We start from the raw sequence: 18,857 nt of genomic DNA, 5'->3' as shown, positions 1-18,857 counted from the left end.
TTTTTTAAGGAAGATTTACATATATACCACTTAGTTCCTATGTAATTTTATATATAACACCTAAAATTCAATTTGTACTTATATGCCACCATACCTATGCATGAAATGGTGTGATTCACATTTTAAAAGTTAAAATAGTGGTATTTTTGATGTGATATGAAAGATTTTGGTGGTATAAATGTAAAAAAACAAAGTTTAGCTGTTAGATATGTAAATAATATAGGAATTGAGTGTTATTAAATACCCTTTTTTTTAAAAGGATGCCCACACTATCATATCTTTTGTCTCATTCCTGCTACCTGCTATATTTATAATTTTATAGCTCAAAATTTCAATTTTGTATTATCTACTACTATTTTGTACCTACAGCTAAATATGGTTACTGTACTTAATTGGTTTGTATTGTCTACTTTTATTTTTTACCCATAGCTTGATATGGTTATTGTACTTTATTGGATATCTGGCTGTATGCCATCATAAATTTTCCTGTTCAAATGCAATAGGTTTGTACAATGGTTGTGGATTGTGTTCTGTGACAGTTGTTGATTTGGCTTGCATGTTGCTTGTTTTATGTCATGTGTTTGATATTTTTTTAAACTTACTGATTTGGAATCAGAGGCATATAGATGCTCCTGAAATCAACTGAGACGAGGTATTTAAAGTGATGCTCATTCCAAAATGATAATTTATGACTGTTAGTTCTGGTTAAACTACGTTTAATAAGTTTGGATTAAACTGAGGCATGGTTTTCTTAATTGAACTTTTCCCATGTTTAAGAAGTTTTATATCATAAACTATGTTGCCTTCTTTTTCTATGTATTAAAGGAAAAAAAAAAAAAAAAAACTAATTAATGGGAGCATGACCTCAGCATGAGGCCAACCATACCTCTAATCCTATGTTTAATGATAAGCATTTTTTTGTTTAGGGAAACACTATCTTATTGAAATCAGTAATACGGGCCATTCTTGTGATCATCTTCAGCCTTATTGTAACTATTTGAGGTTGATTTTATGAATTGTCATTTTCCATTTGATAATGCTGAGTGATTCAAGAGGTGCTAAAGTTTTTTTTTTCAAACCTTTTTAAATAGCTTCTATTCATGCCAACTTTTCATTCCTGATGATTTTGACCTTCATTTGATCAGTAAGATGCCCTTGATTTGATTTAGTAAATAACAAATATTCTTTATTGTGATTTGTAAAATAACATAAATTGTGTGGAATTGGTAAATATGGTACTTTTTTACTTTACCCACTTTTGTAGTACTTTTTTATTGACTGTTTGTATTCCTTTTAGTTATAATCCTTTGCCCTTTCTGCATGTTTCAATGATTTTAGTCTCCTCAACAACAGCAATTTATTTATTTTTATTATTGTTCTATATCTTTCCAATGTGTATAATCCATTTTAGTTTTTGTGCACAAGTTCCATCTGTTCATTTGGCAATCACGATCTTTCCATATGGTTGATGTTGATTTGTGAAGTGAAGGTAGTGAGAAACCCATTTTAGCTGAGAGTATTAATGCCAAAGAGTGGAATGTGTAATTTGAAAATTACATTGACTTGCCTTTTGTAATTCCAGTTAGCAGCAGTCGCCACTTTATAGAGTTTGAAGCTACTTACGGAGCTAATGCTAGTGGCCCACACTTCAATGCCGTGTTCATTGCTTAGTAGCCACTTCTAATCAATTTCTTTCCTTTCTCCAGATTTGTGGATAAATCTTTCCACAAGAAATATTGATCTGTTTTTGTTTGTTTCTTTTTTCTCATTTTCTTAATAAAGTTCTCTTATGGAAGGAGATGTTTGTATTCTTTGGACTTCATAAAGTCTTAGTTTGCAGCCATAGGTACCTCAATTCAATTTCTAACTTTTGAATGATTGCAGTATTTGCATTCTTGTCCCCTTTGAAGCTAATCTCTTGCTGTTATGTGTCAAGTATGTGTTTATATATATAGATATATGGTGACATGCCTGATTTTTAAAATTTATAGATCATCAATATGGTAGATCTTAGTTTCCTTTTCCATATAAATTGGCTTGTAGGTTTAATTAACCGTCAACAAAGAATTACTAGTTAAATGCTATTAAATAAAATCTATTTTAGGGAGTCTTTCTAACTGCTTGATGATATGATGTTTATTTTTACTAAGTTCTCAACGTGCAATTTGTAAATTAAGCATAATTTTTTTTAAAGGTCATAATACATAGTGCAATAAAAAGTGATGTTTTGATTTGTTGGAGCAAACTCCTTATATTAAGCATTCATGTAACAAAGTAGAAAAAAATATTTAATTTAAATTGAGAGTTTATAAAATTAAACTACATCATATAGCCTAATAGAATGTCAAAATTGTTGATATGCGAGCACTAAATACGATTCAATGCATAAGAAAAGCACTTTGAGGTTATAGGGTGGGCTTGATGAGCTAAGTAGGCAAGCTAGATAAATTTCCTTTTGAGCCAAGCTTGATGAGCTAACTAGGCAAGCTTGAGCCAGTTGGATCTCAACTTATCTGCTTGCGAGCCGACATATTTAAAAATATTAATATTTAATACAAAAAAAAATCATTGTTTTTGTATGAATTTATTAAAAAAAAAATTCTTCCTTTCTTCGTTGTCAACTAATTTTGCATTATTTCTTCATTAATTACTCATTATTTTTATCATTTTAATGCTTGAAGTAGAATCATTTATTTTATTCTCTAATTACATGAGCCAAATCATGAGATGCTCAAACTTAAAAGAATTGATCTCATGTTTGAGATTGAGCTTGAACTCGATTGATCAGTTAGGCTCAAGTCGGGGATAGTTTGAGCTCAACTCGACTTGTTTACTCCCAAGGGCTTTACTATTTAGAGGTCATGGTTTTAATTTATAGGAGTTGCCTTTTGTGATGCATGATTAAGGATGCATAAATCCTTTTTTACACTTGCTTTGGAGAGAAGCATTGAGTCTGTTTATTTGAAAGTTTAACTTACCAACAATTGCCATGGACATGAATAATGATTTTGATATAAAGAAATGCATATGAAATTTATACAATAACAATTCAATATCAACCATGAAGGAATAAAGAATCTTATACTTTTAATTTAGATTTAGTTTTTTCATTAAAATATATATGGTTCCCTGTGGTTAAAAACATACAATACTAAATATAAATAATAATGGAGGTAAATAATGAAGCAATAATAAGATATTTAACAAGAAAATATGAAGAAAACTCGCAATGGTGCAAAGTTGAAACATATGATTGTTATAATATATAGGTTATATAGTTAAAAGAATTCATTTCAGCCTTATTTTATTTAATCTTTAGTATTATCTTTATTTTTAGGGATAACTAAACTATAAACCTCCCCATTTGATTTATTATAATGAGTATATAGACCCCTTCTGATTTAAAAATATATAAATATCTTTCATGTTGTTTAAAAATGTACATACAGCCCCAATTTGCTTTTGACTAAATTGTCATTAGTTTTCTTTCCATCCATGATAATGTTAGCAATATTATTCCTATCGATAAAGAACTCAGTATAACCTCATTGCTTTTATTTTCTTCTTCCCTCCAAATGCAATTTTTTCTTTATAGCATTGACCTTAGTACCTTCCCCTCCTCCCTTTCATTCTCCTTTGTTGACTAGAAATAGGCGGCTGGTGAGTCCCATAAATGTGACGAGAAAATCGTAGACTTGCTAGCTCTAGTTCCTCTCCGGCTTAAAGACACAATCGAGGCGATAAAGGGCAATAAGGTGCCAATGAACACATTTTATGAGCTGGAGCCCGACTCACTGGATTTTATATGGGAATTTGTAGTTATGATCTTTCTCAACATTGTCGAGGCTGCTAACCTTATTGTTTGGGTCATCTTTGACAAGAATGTCTAGCACTTCACCCTATCTTTTAAGCTCTTTTGCATGATCCACAACTCCTTTAAGCTTGTCCATGATCTACACCACCTCTCCATTTGCAAAAAAAACTTATAGTTCTCTCCATCATTTTGAGTGGAAAATAAATTTGGCGCTTTAGTCAGAATTATGTGGGATTTATATGTTCATTATGGCCAACTTTTCCTCAAGTACTCCTCTCTATCTTTCTATATGACCAACTTTTCCTTGAGTGTATTCTGTCTTCTCGTGCTTTTTTCCCTTCAAGGAATACCAAGATTTTTGAACTCTCTCTCTCTCTCTCTCTCTCTCCACTTGCATCATTTTCTTTTGGCAAAAATCCCAAAGTAGGAATGTCAAAACTTGGTCTGACACCCGACCCAAACTCCGCTAAAAAAAATTGGTGTCAGGTTGACCTGGTTAACTTTCGGGTCGATTTTAGATCTATACTACTTATCCCATTATGTTAAACATGTTAAATGCTTTGGATTCAGGTTAATCAAGTTTGAGGTAGATCAGCTTTGAGTTAGATTTTTAACTCATTTAATAAACATGTCGGGTTTAAATGATATATATTTGGGTTTGGTCAAATTTAGGTCAGACATGGGTCTGACTAGTCAACCCAAATTGATATCTTTTGGCTTCTTTATGGGCGAGTCCAAGGAATAACGCGAATTTGTGAGAAAATTAATAAAAAAGATAAAAAAGAAATTCTTCTTTATGAGTCCATCAAATTGACTTCAAATTAATTATTATTCATCGATTTGGCATTGAGCTAAATTTATTTGTGGTTTCTATATTTAAGCCTTAGCTAACTCATATTCATCCCCTTATATTTCCTATTCTACACCTTCATGTCATTTATAATGCTAAGAGAATTGACCTATGTAAAATGAATCAATTATGAAGATACATCATTAGCTTAAAAAGTGGCCTTTGGAATTGTAAAGTTTTCTTTATTCATTTTGAATTTTGTTGTAAATTTGTTGACATTTTCATCAATATAATTTAGACATTAAACATTATTTATTATACAAGTGATGTCTATATAAGTGTTCTATGATCACTGTTTAAAATATTGCCTAAAGACACTAATTGAGTTGTCGAGGAACAATACAATCATCATGCATATAATTTATGATTACATTGAATTATATTACAATTGTGACTATCATTATAATTATCAACAGTCTTGTAGATTTTATAAATTAACTTCAAAACATACAAAGCATGAGGATATGATCACTATCAATATTCTTGTGATGCTTAAGTATCTCATGAAGATTATGGACACAATTTTTATGGTTCTTATGATAGTTTTGGCTATGATCTTCCATCACATTTTATTTTAGAACCATCTGATCATAATGATAACCTGTATTATACAACAACTTATCAAGCTCCAAAGGTTTAGAAATCTATATCAAATTTGGAAGCCTATTCTTCTAGTTCAAAAGTGTTTTTCTAGTGCTGAGTTTGTCGTTAAGAATTATTGTTGTGTTGATTTGGTTTTGCATATGAATTTGATTTAGTTGATTAATCATTAATAATTGAAGCTTTGGTTGAACCTAAACCTAAGGTTATAATAGAGTCTGCTTCTGAGCCTAAATTAGAGATCATGCTCTCATTTTCTTACCGAGATTGAGTATCTTATTTTTACTTTTTATTTTACAAAGAATCAAGCTAATCAAATAATTACAATATGCTTGTAAGATTCTTCTCGAGATATGCAGGTTGACAGGTATTTGCGTAACTTTTCAAGAGGATTCTATGTGCCTCAGGGTGATTGATGCAATACAAATAGATTATTTCTAAATATTTAATATTTTGAGTTATATTGGGATTTTTTTAAATTTTATTTGATCTAATTATTAGGATTATTATTGTTGTAAGTTAGATAAAATTTTGAGTAGTTTCTTGGATTTGAATTAATTTTGAATCTATATTAGTCTGATTTTAACTAGTAACTCTATTGTTTTACACGAATTGAATGATTGTTATTTTGATTATGAAATGAATCAATATGAGTTTTTCTTCCGGTCATTCTTGTCCTCTTATATATATATACAGTTCTCTTCCCGTGATGGTATCCTCTCTCCTGATGTCTTCCTCTCTTCACAGAAAAATGTGGTTTCCTATTTCTCTCTTCTCCCAATCCTATGACATTACCCCTCCAATCACTTCTCTAGCACAAAAAATACCTTAAAATTCTCTTTGCCATGCATAACAAAGCAGCTGAAAGTATTTTTTCTCTTTTTTGGCATGAAGTCCAAACTTCTTTTGAATCCAAGAACGAATGCAAATTTGCAGGAATGTATGAAAATTATCAAGTAGAAATTCTTAATAGCTATGTGGTTTGGCTTTTTTTTTTCCCCTTGCTTTTGTGGTTGGTTTAGGAAGTGCCTTAAAAGAGCAACTATCTCAGTGCAAGACCTTGAAGTGAAATACCTCTCTTGCAAACAAATTATTGGCATACATCATGGAAACATGTGATGTTGTTATTAATTAAGTTTGCTCTGATGGTTGCAGGTTTAATGCACTAAGTTTGCTATTTGAAGAAATATTGTTTAAGGATTCACCTTATGAAATAACCGATTAATAAAAATTTGTGTCTATTAAATTCTTTTGCCCTAAACCTTTGGAGTGTAGCGTGGCTTAAAAGTTGATTGATTATTTTTTTACATCATCAACATGAACACGTAGCAGACATATTATTCCTTTGATTGAGTATCTATTTTGTGCTTGTACCATTGCCGTATCATTTTAAGGAAATGGTTTATAATCGTTTGAATTTGCTTTTCATAAATATATCAGTTACAACTTTATGGATTTGCAACAGTGTCAATTGATTTTTTTTACTAAATCAATCATTTTGAAATTTTCTCAGGCATTAAATAGGGCAAGCTGTTGCGTAATATCATATTCTTTTTAGTTATTGTTAAAGTTGATGATAATATTGACATTAAGCTAAAAAAGAAAAGAACCATCTATTTTGTGCTTGTACCAGTGCCGTATCATTTTAAGGAAATGGTTTATAATCGCTTGAATTTGCTTTTCATAAATATATCAGTTACAAGTTTGTGGATTTGCAATAGTGCCAATTGATTTTCTTAACTAAATCAATCATTTTGAAAACTTTTCAGGCATTAAATAGAGCAAGCTGTTGCGTAATATCATACTCATTTTAGTTATTGTTAAAGTTGATGATAATATTGACATTAAAAAAAGAAAAGAAAAAACCATCAGCTAACATTATTACCTTTATTTGTTTTGTTCACTGTTTAGACAAGAGCTGGAATAGACTACGATTCTTCTTATGGGAAGTTACGTCCAAATGATACCATTCTAAAGCTTCAAAGGACTACACCATATTACAAGAGAAATCGGGCACATGTTTGCAGTTTTTATGTCCGCGGAGAATGTACTCGAGGCGCTGAATGCCCTTATCGTCACGAAATGCCTATAACTGGGGAGCTTTCGCAGCAAAACATAAAGGATCGATATTATGGGTATGTATACGTACCAACTTGGTTCTTTTTAGTTGTACTTTCAGATAACATGTTATATATTTAAGATTTTATTAATCTGGTTCTTGGGCAGCTTGTACCAAACCTAATGCATTCTCCTTTACCTTTTTTCTCTTTTGATGCTTAGCATAACATGCTTCACAAATTGATCATGAATCTTTTTAAATTATTTATGTGACGATGCTTGTATATATTTTCAGTCATATTCTTTTAACATTATGTATTATATTCTTAAATAATTATTTGATTAGAGAAAAATGCTATCAAGTTAGAAAGAATAATTGAGGTTAAAACAGTTTCACGCTATCTTTGTTTCATGCTGCATTAGATTTACAATATTGATCTTGTTTTGCAGTTATTAGTTTTTTCTACGTTATCGTCCAATTTACAATGAATTTAACTATAATCAATTGATAATAACTTAGAATTATCGCTTCCCAACTGCATAATATATTCAATCGATATAAACAATTTATTTTTAATCATTTGCCAAAAGGTATTTTTTTCCCGGTTGTATAAATAAAGTCTAAATTACTAAGTGAAAAATAAATTGAAGTAGATAAGCTTTGATTTAAATATGCAACTCCCGAGCCCTAAATATCTTAAGTTTTACAAAACAACAGTCATTAAGGATGGTGTTATTTTTGTAAGCCAACGAAAAAGTAATTAGCTAAATAATTTAGGGGCTGTTTGGTTGGTAGAAAAAGCAATGCATTGTATTTTTTTTGCATAGGTATTAAGAATTTTGGCATTTGTCCACCAAATTTCAAATGAAGTATAAAATAAAAATGAATATAAAATTCACTCTATGGTTAATCTTCTCTATATTTGGAATTCGTTGGATACGACCGATTTCAAATATACACCCCAATGTGGAGGGTTGCTGCCCACCGCTGGCCGGTTGCCGACCGCAACCACTGGCCATCGCTGTTTGTCGCCAGCCACTGCCACTAGCCGCCAACTACCTCAGACACCGCTTGCCAACCACCATTGCCTCCATTTACCGCCGTTGGCCACCGCCGCCTCCTGCCACTGCAGCCCGCGAACCACCGCAACCCACCGACCATTGTCCCCGCACCCTTCGCTGGCCGCCTACCACTGACCTTGGCTAAAACATTACATTTTAAATACGATCGACTTTCAATGATTTTATTATTGTTAATAATAATATATATTTTTTTCATTGTCGCATTAGTAAAAAAGAAGTTGATGAGGTTTAAAGAAAATTATAGGCGAAAAATCAGTAGGATCTTATGGTATCTCAATAGAAGCGTAAAAATATTAGGATATTTGTGAATTACTTGACTTACTAAATTTTTTTAATATTATTTTAAATACTAAAAAGATGTTTTAGTGGAGGAATAGTATTTTGGTCCCCTTTTGTTTCCTTGTTATCTTCTTGTTCTAAGATTGCTAATCTTACTAGTATTTATGCTCCTCAAGTAGATTTAGATTTAATTTCAAAAAAAAAAAAAAAAAATGGAATGACTTGGAAGAATTAATACAAATAATCTCTTGAAGAAAGAATTTTTATTTGACGAGATTTAAATAGGCATGTTGATAGAGTGTTATAAAATTTTAGAAATATTCATTATAGATATAGTTTTGGAGTGATTAATGAAGAAATTAAAGTCATATTGAATTTTGCTTTAGCATTTTATTATTACGAATGGTTTATTTAAGAAAGAAAATCAATATTTAATCACTTATAAGAATGGATCTAATAAAATAAAAATTTATTATTTTCTTATGAGAAATATAGATTGTGGAGAATGTAAAGATTGTAAGGTCATTTCAATTGAAAATTTAAGTACTCAACATCAATTATTAGTGTTGGATTTTAAGATGAAAAATTAGAAGATAAAAATATAATGAAATATTATCATAGAATTATATGAGGGCACTTAAAAGATAAATAATTATTTTTTATGAGTAAACTGAAAATTATTGAGGAATTAAGTTAATGTGTCATACATTAAAATTATGGGAGAGAGTAATATATTATAGATTAAGACGTGATACAAAAATTTCTTATAATAAGTTTGCATTTATGTCGAGCAAGTCTATTATGAAATCTATATATTTATTGAGGGATTCGATAGAGAAGTGTAGAGTAAAGAGGACCTGAATATGATTTTTCTTGATTCAGAAAAAGAACTTATGATAAGATTCCAACAACAGTTCTTTAGAGAATTTAGAAAAGAATTGTGTTGATATGACTTATATTCAAGTCATTAAAAATATGCATGCTAGACTTGTTATTTGTGTTTGAGCAGGAGGAGGATTGAGCAAGTATTTTCCTATTTTAGTTGGATTACATCAGGGATCGACTTTAAGCCCATATCCTTTTGCTTTAGTTATGGGCGCTCTTACTGGACATTAACAGGAGCATGTACCTTGGTGTATGCTTTTTGCTAATGATAAATATAGGACTAGAGAAAGAGTTCAAGAAAAAATTGAATTTTGGAGGTCTACTTTAGAGTCTAAAGGCCTTCATTTGAGTAGATTTGAGTAGATCTAAATCTAAATTTGAATATATGGAATGTAATTTTAGTAGTAATAGATTTAGTGGCGGAGTTGTAATAATGGGTGATCAAATCATATTAAGTTGTGGACATTTTCGATATCTCGGGTCTATTGTTCAAAGTGATGGTGATATAGATAGGGATGTTATTAGTAGAATTCAAGTTGGATGGTTGAAGTGGAGGAATGCATCATACCTATTGTGTGATAAAAAAAATACCGCTTAAAGGAAAATTTTGTAAGATGATGGTAGGACCTGCAATACTTTATCGTGGAGAATATTTGCATTTAAAAGAGCAGCATATGACTTGAGTTAATTGTTGCTGAGAATGTTTAGGTGGATGAGTGGCTTTACACAGATAAAATGCAAAACGAATATATTTGCAAAAGGGTTGATGTAGCGCCAACGGTAGACAAGATTAAAGACAGTCGCCTTAGATGGGTTGCTCACATTAAACGTCGACCATTTGATAATCCGGTTAGGAGGCTTGATCTTTTAGATTCGACTTATATTAAGAATAGTAGAGTTAGACTTAAAAAGACTTGGACATGTTATATAAACAATGATCTTAATTTATTAGAATTAAATGAAAATATGGCCCTCAATAGGACTTGATGAAGAAAATGATTTATGTAACCGATCCCACTCAGTGGGATAAAAGTTTCTTGTTGTTGTTGTTGTTGTTGTTATTGTGTTGCCTTCTTGTTGAAACTGACTGCTTAGTCCTAGTAATCTGATTCATATTATTGTCCAGATCTTTTTCTTCTGCCTGTTTAGAAGTGTAACGGATATGAGCAGAATGATTCATAGCAATTTCCAGATCATTAGATATTTCGTGCATTTACTCCATTTCTTTTCTTTATGATTTTCTTCTTCCATTCTATCGATTTCCTTTTCTGCATATTAATTTTTTTTTTCTTCTGCACGTATCTTTTATTCCTTTGAGCGCTGGGAGAGTTTCATGGAGCAAATTCTTGTAACATAATCAATCTCCACGCATAATTTTTCATTTCCTTTAATATCTTTCATTTTTCTCCTTTTCTTTTTTTCATTCTACTCAATGTTGAAACTTGAAACCAAGTTTTTATCTCATTGTTACTAATCTCATTTCTTACAACAGCTTTCTAGAGCTGTGAAAAGTTTCTGACAGAGACACTAGTTGAAAAAAAAAGGGCATCTCATATTGAAAATTTCCTGCAACCTTCTACAAGATCAATCGAAGTTGGTTTTCTAAGCTTGCATAGTATGTTTTTAAGGCCTTTAACTTGGTACCTGGATGGAAGCGAGAGCAAGGATGAATTGGTGTGATCCATATGCACAATTTGGATATAGAGAACAATTTATTGGCTTCACAAATAAATTGTATTCATTCAATCATTGATATTCATTGCTATTTCTATTTATAGAAATAATGTTATAGGTTTGGGACAAAATAATTTAGGAGAGTAAGAGATCAAAATGGCCCCTGAACTATTTTAAGGGGTGAGGGGCGCATTTTAGTCTCAGACCATCTTATATGTTGGATTTAGCCATTTGATCCAAAATACTTTTTTTTAGAACTTATTAACTCTGATCCAGAATAATCCAACGGAGGTTATTTTGGATTATATTTGAGAAGAGACTAAGCTGAATGCATCTATAATTTGGGAAATGGATTGGATTATATTTGAGAAGGGACTAAGTTGGAATACATCTATAATTTGGGAAGTGAATCATTTAAACCTTTTTGTCATTTATAAAATAAATATACTTATTTGATATTAAATCTAATCCTAACACAATATTTAAATTCACATCTTTTTATCTAAAAAGATAACTACATCTAATGAAATTAATCACAAAAAAAAAAGAAAAATACAATCACAAATTACGACGGGCCAAAAAATGCATGAGAATATGCTTTAATCTTATTCTGTCATGGTTTGACTTTTTTTTCCATGATTATTTAGATATTTGTGGAATGTTTTGGTCTAATTTGCATTTTCTTATTGCTTCAACTTTACTGGGTTGCAAAGAACCCTCTTATGAAAATTTAGTATTCATGTAGTTATCCGAGAGCTTAGGTGCTTTGCAGATTAGTACCACTGAAGTTTTAAAAAATTGTCCAAACAAAGTTGTTCTCTTAAGAATATTTATTAAATGGGCAGTGATGGAGCTACTAAACCGTTTATAGAAGTAGCTAAACACATAAAAGCTCCTAATATTGGAGATAGAAGAATGGTTTGAATTTTGATGGTTCTGGTTTTAAAGCTTTTAGAAGATCCCACAAAATCAAGGAATATGACTTTTGACTACATAAATGTGCATTTTTTAAGATTGATATACAACTTTTCACATGTTATTTTAAGCAAAACTTGATGTAAGTGATAAAAATGATCAACCTCCATTGAGCTGTCAATTAATTTTTCATCAAAGTACACCACCAAGAATTTGCAATGAATAGCCTAGGTATTTGATTCATTAATCTAATGAAGGTATTGGTTGCACTAGACAACTCAAAATGCATGACAAAACATTTTTAAATCTCATGAAGGCTTCTTTTCAGCATTAAGGTTCATTAGGCGTTAGTATTTTTTATGAAGATTTTTATTATTAATGAAGTTGCAAAAAAAAAAAAGGGTGGAGAAAAGGAGTTGAAAAAATGTTCATTTTATTCTTGTTGTTGTCTGATTGACTCTTTATAATTGGGCTACGGCGGATTGAATTTTTTGTGGGCTGATTTGGACCTAATTGATAGTTTTTATGGCATCATACGTCTTTTTCATATTAATTTTTTTTGTAATATTTTATTATTATTTTAATTATGTTATGTAATGTTCTAGGATGACTTCCAATGTTTTTGTTCAAGTTACAGTAAACAATACATTTTATAATAACCTTTTTTATAATTGTGCAGAACAGTTCATTGAATGCTAACCAATATATCAAATTCGATCGTCTTTCTTAATTATTTTTTAATGATTATTGCCTGCAATTAATATAAGCATACTTGAAAAAGAAATTGACTTAATTTCAGGCATTAATGATTGTCCTCTGTGTAGTATTGCTTGCCTCTGATTTGCATTTTGCGGAATGTTGATTAATGACAATTGTATGCAAATTTGTTTTACTTTATGAAATGCTGATTCTTATTTCTTGTATTTAGTCAAATATAAGCTCTAATTCAAAATAAGCTTACTTTTCTTTAGAATGGTTGATGGCTACAAACTACTATTCTAATAGGAAATTACAAAAGATGACTTGGCTGTTTCAAATTAAAACTTAGTTGTCTTTTGATGAAACAAGTATTATCATTACTACTAATAGTTATTCGTTACATTTTAGAAAATATTACTTGACAAAATTTTCCTTCTTTTCTTTTTCCTGCTCGAGCTGCATGAGGTTGTAAGGCATTAAAATGCGTTGCTACTAAGAGTTTCATATTCCAGCACAATGTAGGATATGAAATTTTTTGAAAGTTTTTTTAGACTGGTTTATTGAAAAACAGACGAGTGCCTGCTACAAAACTACTCTTTCTGCACATGGGTTATTGCTTTGTTGCATTGTTTATGGATTTTATTTTCTATTATTCTTTTGTTATAGACACCAAAAAAATGATGAGAATTTTTTGGATGCGAAGTTTGCTCGAATAGTTTCAATTGAAATTACAAAAGATGAATTTGCTGTTTCAAATTAAAACTTAGTTGTCTTTTGATGAAACAAGTATTATCATTACTGATAGTTATCCGTTACATAACTTTTTATAAAATATTACTTCACAATTTTTTTTCTTTTTTTTTTCCTGCTCGAGCTGCATGTGGCTGTAAGGCATTAAAATTCGTTGGTACTATAGGTTTCTTTTTCTAGCACGCTGTAGGATATATGATATTTGTTGAAAGTTATTTTAGACTGGTTTATTGAAAAACAAATGAGTGCCTGCTACAAAACTACTCTTTTTGCACATGTGGATTATTGCTCAGTTGCATCTGAGAACATTGCTTATGGATTTTTTTCTATTATTCTTATGTTATAGACACCAAAAAAATGATGAGAATTTTATTGATGCGAAGTTTGTTCGAATAGTTTCAATTGAAGGGTTGTTTTCAATTTTCTATGTTTGTTTAAAATAATAACAATCCATTTGATGATTCTCATTTATGCCACATCTATTTTTGCAGTGTGAATGATCCTGTCGCCCTCAAACTTCTGGGAAAGGCAGGTGAGATGTCCTCTCTCGCTCCACCCGATGACGAGAGCATAAAAACACTTTACGTCGGCGGTCTTGATGCCCGAATCACTGAGCAAGATCTTCGGGACCATTTCTATGCGCATGGAGAGATTGAATCCGTTCGTATGGTGTCCCAACGCGCTTGTGCCTTTGTCTCCTACACTACTCGAGAAGCCGCCGAGAAAGCCGCTGAGGAGCTCTCCAACAAACTCGTTATCAAAGGCCTCCGCCTTAAACTAATGTGGGGGAAGCCCCAAGCACAAAAGCTAGAAGTTGAAACTGGCGACGACGAAGCCGCCCGCCAAGCACTTGTGTCCCATGGTGGCTTTCTCCCTCGGGCGGTTATATCACAGCAGCAGAGCAGCCAACAACCTCATCCTCCCGGAACCCTAGAGCCTAACCACCAATTGCCTCTTAATTACTTCAACATTCCTCCTCCGTTGCCGACAGAGAGAACATTCTATCCGTCGATGGATCCACAGAGGATGGGAGCGAAAGCTCCTTCGTCGCAGGAGTCGGGTGATGGTAAGGTTGGATTGGAAATGCAGCAAGGTCCCTCCCAGATGTATCAAGGACCTGCCATGCAAATGAGGGGACAGTACCCACCATACTATCCGCCTTATGCTTATATGGCACCACCTCCGCCGCTTCAGTATCAGCAGCAGCAACAACAGCAGCAGCAGTACAACTCATATCAACAGATGGCAGCACCTCGGCCTCCGCCACCATTGCCGGCAACACAGCAGCCCCAGCCATCGGCTGCGGAATTAGCATCTTCATCACATAGTTGATGTTTTTGGTGTTTGTGCTGTTTATTGTGGTGCCTAGAAGCAATTCTATCAAATTCTGGAATGATAAAATTATTATTGCAGCTCCTCTCCCTAGTACGTGATTATCCACTGCTATGTGACTAGATACCACTGGTGTATAATTTGAAGCTTTTAGATGATTGTTATATTTTCCTGCTTGAGTGACTATTATTGATTGTTTTGTTATCATATCAAGTTATGTTTTTGTTTGATAACATCTAGGAAAATTTACATACATATTACAATTCTTGTGCATTTACATATCTAATCATTAAATATGTTAGTGATAGTGGTATGTTATGTCAAAGCTTTGAGTCATGTATGTAAATATGAAAATTTGGCAGTCAGATATGTAAATTTATAGAAATTGGCTGGCCTGACTAGTAAATTACTAGTTAACATCATCTGTACATCTTGAATTTATAATTTCACATTGATCCGAAGCTGTATGAGGCAGATCTGGAAGAACGAATGCCTCGTCTTCAAATGCCAGATATGCTTCTTCCTGATGGGCCTGCATCTGTTGATTGGGCTGGGCCTGACTGTGTTGTTGCAGGATTACCTGATGAATGGCGAGCTGTGCTTTGATCATTTGTAGCTCATTCTGGGCCTTACGAATCTCGTGCTGAAGATGGGCTATGATTGCATTGCTGCCGTATACTGGGTCCTGCACCCGCCAGTAAGCTTCCCAAGACATTGCGTCCGCTGCCTCGGCCCGTTTATGGGCTGGTAAGTGCTGAAGAATAAATATTGAACGTCCGGTTACACTATTTTATATGCGAAATGTTGGATTTTTTTTTTTTCAAATGAAGTTAGTAAAATGAAATTTCAAAAATTCAGTCTATTAATCATATAATGCTATTACCTATGATATAAATATGAGCAAAATTAATATGATAAATTTGACCAATTTGCTCTGCAACATAATTGATATATATATATATATATAGCAATTGAGTTTAAATGATTTCTCAACTCAAATCACCTCATGAAAAGTAGTTCCTTCTTACCATGAAGTCCTAAACATTTTGTGCAACCATCAATAATGTCAATGGCCAATGACCCTAAACCTTTATACAAATCATGGCATATGTATTCAAAATAATGCTAAATTAACACGATAATAAAAATAATAAGAAAAATGTGCATGCATACAGCACAATTCATATGTATTTATGTCTAACACCCAAAGTTTTATATTTACATTTAATATTTATTTCACTTCTAAAGAGATAGTGATGGTGGTAGTTTTGATGTGATGCTAAAGGGGCATGCATGCAAATATAAATATTTACGTGCTAGAAATATAGTTATATAAGATATGTGTGTGATATGTATATAAATACCCCTCATAATAATAGGCATATTTATTACCTTGAGCATTCTGGCAATATTACTGGCCCCAAAGATCTTATGAACACAAGCAAATCTATAAGGATTAGAAGGATGAAAATAAGGAGCAAGTATGCAATCCTCAGAACATCTTCTCCTTAAATACTTGCAAGCTGCGCATCTTCTTCCTCCATTAATACTCGACATTTTCTTATCCTCTCTGGATCTTTTTCACTAAAATCTTCACAAGATTTGTTGCAGAGACCGGAAGAAGATTTGTTTTGATTTTCTTCCCATTGGAGAGAACGCCATTGATATAGTATTGGAGAGCAGTGTTAAGGAAACCCTAACGGCTAGTAAAAAGTTTGAACGAGCTTGGAAGGTTTTCAGGCTTTTAAAAATGTTGCTTTATTAAGTGTCTGTTTATGTAAAATAGAATTTGATCGGGGAGATATAATAAGGAAATTAATTTTTAAATGATGCCGGGATATATATGTAAATATGTAATCTTTAGCGTGTGTATTTGAGAGATGTCTATTTCGGCTTGTATTCCACACACACGCACACTGTTATTATTTTTTTATTTACATATCTACCAGCTAAACATTCATATTTACATGCATACCACTGAACATTTTAACATCACTGTCAACTTTTCATGCATATATTTATTATGATACAATTTTATACCTATCTTTGTTGAATATTATAACCTAATCCCCCAGTAGCAACATGCATTGAATTATATCATCATTTCTAAAGTCAGCAATTAGCACATGGCATGAAAAGCAAATGACATATTTGGTTAATTGAATGCAAGGGTATTGAAGCACATAATTCTCATGTATTTACATGTATCACACCTAAACTTTCATATTTACGTACATAACACTTCAGTTCTATGTATTTAAGTTCTAGAATGTAATAATAGTGATTTTTTTGATGCGATATTACTTTCATATTTACGTACATAACACTTCAGTTCTATGCATTTAAGTTCTAGAATGTAATAACTGTGATTTTTTTGATGCGATATTAAAGATTTGAGCGTCACTTGTGTAAATATGAAAAATTAGGTGTGAGATGTATAAACACGTAAGAATGGCGCCGTAAATGGCCCTATTTCAACATACATACCACGTAATTTTATACATATATGATATCTAAACTTCAATTGTAACATACATGTCACCTACATGATGCATTTCATTTTCATAAAAGTTAAAGCGATGATATTTCTTACATGGTACGAATGATTTGGGCGGTACAAATGTAAAAAACAAACTTACATATGTTAGATATATTAATACATAGGAATTGGGCGGCATGTATCACATATGTAAATGCTCATTTTTAAAATATTGTGACAACATATGCGTGTTACCTCAAACTTATCAGAGTATTTTCTATTAAGTTCAAGTTGACGACATCATTAAAATATTAAATTACAATATTGCCCTTGTAATATCATTTTTTCTCAATTTACTATCTTAAATATAGAGGATAATGACTTTACGTGTAATACTTATCATAAAAGTCAAATACTTTTTCATAATCCAATTAATCCATTTGTCTTAAAACAATTTGTTGAGATAAAGTCAAAGGTCGGAACAAAAGCCACATTTTAAATTAGGATGATTTACAAACATGCCAAGCAATTCTTATTTATTTACATATTTAACACCTATAAAGCTTCAATTTTTTACAGATATGCCACCTTACCTGTTCATGAAACTGTGTATTTCTCTTTTAAAAAGTTTAGTTAGTGATATTAGTCTTATGTGATATGAAATATGTAGGTATTTAAAATGTAAATAGTAAAATTTAGAGGTTAGATATGTAAATTCATAGGAATCAGGTTTGTGTATGTAAGTGCCCCTTAGAAACGAGGGCTTATTCTGTTCGGACACCGGACACAACGCTATTGATAGAGGGGGGTGTTTTGATTGGTTCACTGTACACATTTCTGCGTACGGTGAATGTATGTAATAATTTTTTCTTAGAAACATATCAGCTTAATGGCATCATTATGGATCTAGATTGTGGATTAACTTAATCTTTTTTTTTTCACTGCATTAAAAGAATAGCATTCCCTGGTGAAAGGAAAGCAGTATAACTTTATAAAAATGCTCAACTTGGGCTCAAGTTGTAAATATTAATTATGTTTGAAAACTATGGCCAGCAGCCAAAAGTTGACTTTTTTTTTCAGACTCTTACACATACAAGCAAGATGTGCCATTAGTGGGGTTTACACAATAGGAGGATGAAAGTCCAATGAAATCAATGATTTAAGGTGCTTTTGGCATTAAAAGCTTGATCATGCAGTCATTAATTTGATATTTTTATCAAACATTAAATTTTCATTGCACAAGTCTATGCTTCAAATATAAAAAAGAGAAGTACAAAAAGCCTATACAATGGAGACTAATAAAAATGACATTTTTGTAGCTAGAAAAGTTAAATTTTTTGTGGTTATTTTGCTTACAAGCTTTACTATGCACATTCACACACAAAAGAACACAAAAAAAAAAAAAAAGAAAAAAAAAAAAAACAAAAGCCCAAAGAAAG

General features: G+C 31.8%; 2 protein-coding genes across 2 annotated transcripts in view; one reads left to right on the top strand and one right to left on the bottom strand.

Moving 5' to 3' along the window:
- LOC110024634 (zinc finger CCCH domain-containing protein 40-like) overlaps positions 1 to 15,118 on the top strand; it is a gene marked incomplete in the record, with an annotated part of 16,282 nt that extends 1,164 nt beyond the window's left edge. Inside the window, 2 exon segments of the mRNA XM_020724708.1 lie at positions 7,176 to 7,399; positions 14,099 to 15,118. Coding sequence (XP_020580367.1) covers positions 7,176 to 7,399; positions 14,099 to 14,939 — 1,065 coding nt within the window.
- A 188-nt stretch (positions 15,119 to 15,306) lies between these two features.
- Positions 15,307 to 16,551, bottom strand: LOC110024602 (LOB domain-containing protein 24-like). Its single transcript, XM_020724662.1, has 2 exons — positions 16,332 to 16,551; positions 15,307 to 15,693 (listed from the first exon to the last, which is right to left on the bottom strand). Exons 1-2 carry the CDS (start codon positions 16,494 to 16,496, stop codon positions 15,349 to 15,351), a joined length of 510 nt encoding a protein of 169 aa, XP_020580321.1. The 5' UTR covers positions 16,497 to 16,551; the 3' UTR covers positions 15,307 to 15,348.
- Between the last annotated feature and the right edge of the window lie 2,306 nt (positions 16,552 to 18,857).

This window comes from Phalaenopsis equestris, unplaced genomic scaffold, assembly GCF_001263595.1.
Source record: "Phalaenopsis equestris unplaced genomic scaffold, ASM126359v1 Scaffold000263, whole genome shotgun sequence".
Lineage (NCBI taxonomy): Eukaryota > Viridiplantae > Streptophyta > Magnoliopsida > Asparagales > Orchidaceae > Phalaenopsis > Phalaenopsis equestris.
The sequence above is the reverse complement of the archived record's forward strand: the minus strand, read 5'-3'. Positions and strand labels throughout refer to the sequence as shown.

What these genes read in the sequence shown, in the direction of transcription:
- LOC110024602 (XM_020724662.1), bottom strand. Translation starts at nt 16,496, where the DNA reads ATGTCGAGTATTAATGGAGGAAGAAGATGCGCAGCTTGCAAGTATTTA. An exon ending in ATATTGCCAGAATGCTCAAG is followed by an intron (nt 15,694 to 16,331) that starts GTAATAAATATG and finishes TTTATTCTTCAG; the next exon opens with CACTTACCAGCCCATAAACG.